This window comes from Gavialis gangeticus, unplaced genomic scaffold (assembly GCF_001723915.1).
Source record: "Gavialis gangeticus isolate Ggan-Ray unplaced genomic scaffold, GavGan_comp1, whole genome shotgun sequence".
NCBI lineage: Eukaryota > Metazoa > Chordata > Crocodylia > Gavialidae > Gavialis > Gavialis gangeticus.
In genome coordinates, this window is record NW_017729008.1 from 12,075,672 (window position 1) to 12,078,977 (window position 3,306).

The 3,306-nt window shown below is 37.2% G+C and overlaps 1 protein-coding gene across 1 annotated transcript in view; it reads left to right on the top strand.

Annotated features, from left to right (window-relative positions):
- Positions 1-3,306, top strand: part of CUNH12orf40 (chromosome unknown C12orf40 homolog) — a 43,108-nt gene that overhangs the window by 34,266 nt on the left and 5,536 nt on the right. The window contains exons 7-8 of the mRNA XM_019509324.1: positions 1,741-2,276; positions 2,526-2,598. Of these exons, the coding sequence (XP_019364869.1) occupies positions 1,741-2,276; positions 2,526-2,598 (609 nt within the window). The remainder of the gene's footprint in view (positions 1-1,740; positions 2,277-2,525; positions 2,599-3,306) is intronic.

Genomic DNA, 3,306 nt, shown 5'->3' on the forward strand with positions numbered 1-3,306 from the left:
CATTCCTTTGGCTAAAAACATTTCTTTAACTCCTTCTTCCCTTATCCTTATGCAAATAACTCCTACAACTTTCTTTACCTGAACTGTTGTTCCAGAATGTATCTTGTTTTAGATTGCCAGTCTGCTGGGTAAAGAATGTGTCTTTTTAAAGTACAATACAAAAGTATGACATTATAGTTTTTAATATTAATAATGTAATATAATCCATTTTAATACATATTTAGAATGTTGTACTGGACTTCCATTTATCTGCAAGCTGTGGTCTCGCAGCAGGTTATTAAGCAGCAACCCTAAAACTTGGATGTAATATGAAAATGCCACATGGCTTTGACCTCAATACTCATGTGCAGCCTCATCTAGCAGTTCTTTTTACTTAGTATTTTAAAAGTCCATTTGGTGAAGCAGTAAAGCTCTCAGGGTAACTGTACAGAGCACAACCACAAGCCATTTCAGACACAGTGCAGTTTCTCTGAACTGTGTGAAAGTGAAGGGGGAAACAATGCACTGCTCAGAAAAAAAGGAAGTTGACAACATGAGAAGCAGCTAAAACAGATGGCTAGAGTAACAAAGAGAGATAGGGAAGTATAGAAATAAAGATCCTGCATTGTACCTCCAGTATTGTAGTGCTCCATTATCCCTGTAACATTCCTTACAGGGAATGTGTGCATCCTTGAGTTTCTGGGGGAAAAGTTTATTTCTTCTTGTGCATTTAGTGTTTTAAAACCTAAAGAAGTCTTTTGCTGCTGTTTACATGAGGAAAGGGAGCCAGTTTCTCCCAGAATCTCTATCAAATTTATTGAGTTTCCTGACCCTTTTCTTTCAAAACCCTTTTACATGCCTTTACACTTCTTTCCCCAGAGTGGTACCTACTCAATAAGGGGGCTGATTAATCTTATAGTAGGCAAGAAACTTTTTTCTCCCTGACAATTCCCCACCCCACCACAGATCTTCAGAAACAGATCATTTTTTTGCTCAGTTATCCCCAGAAGTAAACTAGCAAGAGAGGATCAGACCTGATACATTCCTCTGCAAGATGAATATTTTATTAAAATTCAAGAAAGTAAATGCAGTAGGCGTGAATGAAAATGTTTATGCAATCTTGATTATCACATGTGATTTGTCCTCTCAAATATTTTAGCATGACATTTCTATGCTACTTTCACTCATTGTTAGTAGAATAGAAAGTTACTGGGTTTACTGTTACTGTTAAAGTTGCTGTTATTTTAACTGGGAGTTAAAATTCCTGCCTCTGCAGGATATTAGATGGTACCGAGTTCTTCATGGAGGGTTGAATTGCAGTCTACAAATGCAAACTATCCTTTTTTAAGAACTGAAGAAGTTTGTCTTGCATTTGTTCCTTGTGTGGGACCACCTGAGTAGCTCAGCTGAGTGGAGCAGCAGTGACATACTGTGGTTGATTTGGTTATTCCCTTCTCCTTAGGCAAAAAGATAGCTCATACATCCTATTATGTTTGGACAGGGCAAAAAATAGAATTTGTATTCTTTTTTAAGCAGCAAGTCTAAATTCTGTGTTCTTATTTTGCTATAAAAGAACAAATACAATTCAGGATTTTTTTCAATTAAAACAACATACTTTTTGGGTGGAAGTAAGTGTGAGGACCATTTAGTAAAGGAATTTTGAGATTCTTACACATGAAATTTAAAATTAATAATTTGATGTGTGAGCATTTATTGTTGTGTGTATTTCTGCACTGATCACCTTTTTTCTTCTTTATAAAGTCCAGGATATATGAACTCAGCTGGTAAATCTCCAGCTCTAATTACCGGTAATGATTCTATAAGCAGCAACAGAATAAAAGAATCATTGTTTGATATTGTGGAAGAAACAGCAATACCAAATACCAACCAAGATGAAAGAAGTCATTCCATTCTAGCATTGTTCGAAGATGAGAGCAAGCTGATTCATAATACTCCCTCCAAAAAGCATTGCAGTTCTTTTGTTAACCAAAGCAGTATGAGCCAATTATTTACAGATCATGATAATACAAATCAAACGTTTAACAGAGGTAGCCTTTATGACTTTAAAGAGGTTCATCACAAGACTGACTGTGCTGAAAGACGTACTGTAGGTAGATGCCTTAAGGGAATTTTCACAGTTCCAGAACAGAATTTCTTTCAAAGGAACAATAATTCGAGCACTAGCCGCAAACAAAAGGAAAGGCCTAATAAGAGCTACATGAAAGAATGCCTTGAGGGACAATATTACTTCACACCTTCTGAAATACAAGAAAATCCTGCAAAGTATGAAAGATTAGGTAAGTATCAATAATGCCAGGGATTATCTAGCTTTACTCCTGTCATGTAGGGGAACATGGTTTCAGAGAGCCAGAGGAATTGTGTCACAGTGTGAAAAATGTCACATAACTAAGGATTGTCACTATTTTTCCCAGGTTTAATGATATAATCATCTTGTGAATTAATAATTTTTATCAAAATCATGATGGAAAAATGTGCTTTCGTATAATGCTCTATTTTAAATTTAAGCTCTAATTTTTGTTTTTAAGGGTTATTTACAAATCACCCTGCTGAAGAGATTAACTTTGAGGGAACCATGCAGAGCTATTCAATGAACCAGAAGTAAGTTTCGAAAGCAATTACTAAATATTAAAAAGCTGTATCTGTGAATACCATGCGTAATGATGAAATCCTGGCCCCAAAGTCAGTGACAAAACTGTCATTGACATCAGTGGGTCACAACTTTGCTTAATGTGTATGAAGTAGCACAGGTCCAGATCCACAAAACAAATCGGAATACAGTGGGACTTGTGAAGCATTTAGACATTTGCCAAAGTGCAAAATCCTCAATTTAGCCCCTAGTGTCTACAATCTGTTGTCAGCAGTGCAGTTCCCTTCGCTCCCCAAATTCTGCTTTTTGCATGGTCAAAACTGCCACCATCTGGGCAGGGCTGAACAGCTTGGCACCTTTCTCTCTAATCTTAACCAGAGACCTCAAAAACAAGACATTTCTCTGCCTACACCTGCCAAGAAGACTGGGCTCCAATAGCCATGTTCTGCACACACCTATGGGATTGAGTTTCATATACAACACATTAACCATGGCTACTTGCTCTCCAAACTACAGCCAGGGGAGGAAACTCACCTGTCTTCATATAGTACAGGAGGTGATCCTCAACCTGAAAGGATTAAAACACACAGCACAACATTAGAAGAGTGCCCTAAACTCCAGGATGTAACCTGTTCCCTGGGAGAACCAGGGGAAAAGTAAAGTTGTTTTTTTTTAAAGAATTTTTTTGTGTTCCAAGCCAAATCAGCCAAATCAAGTCC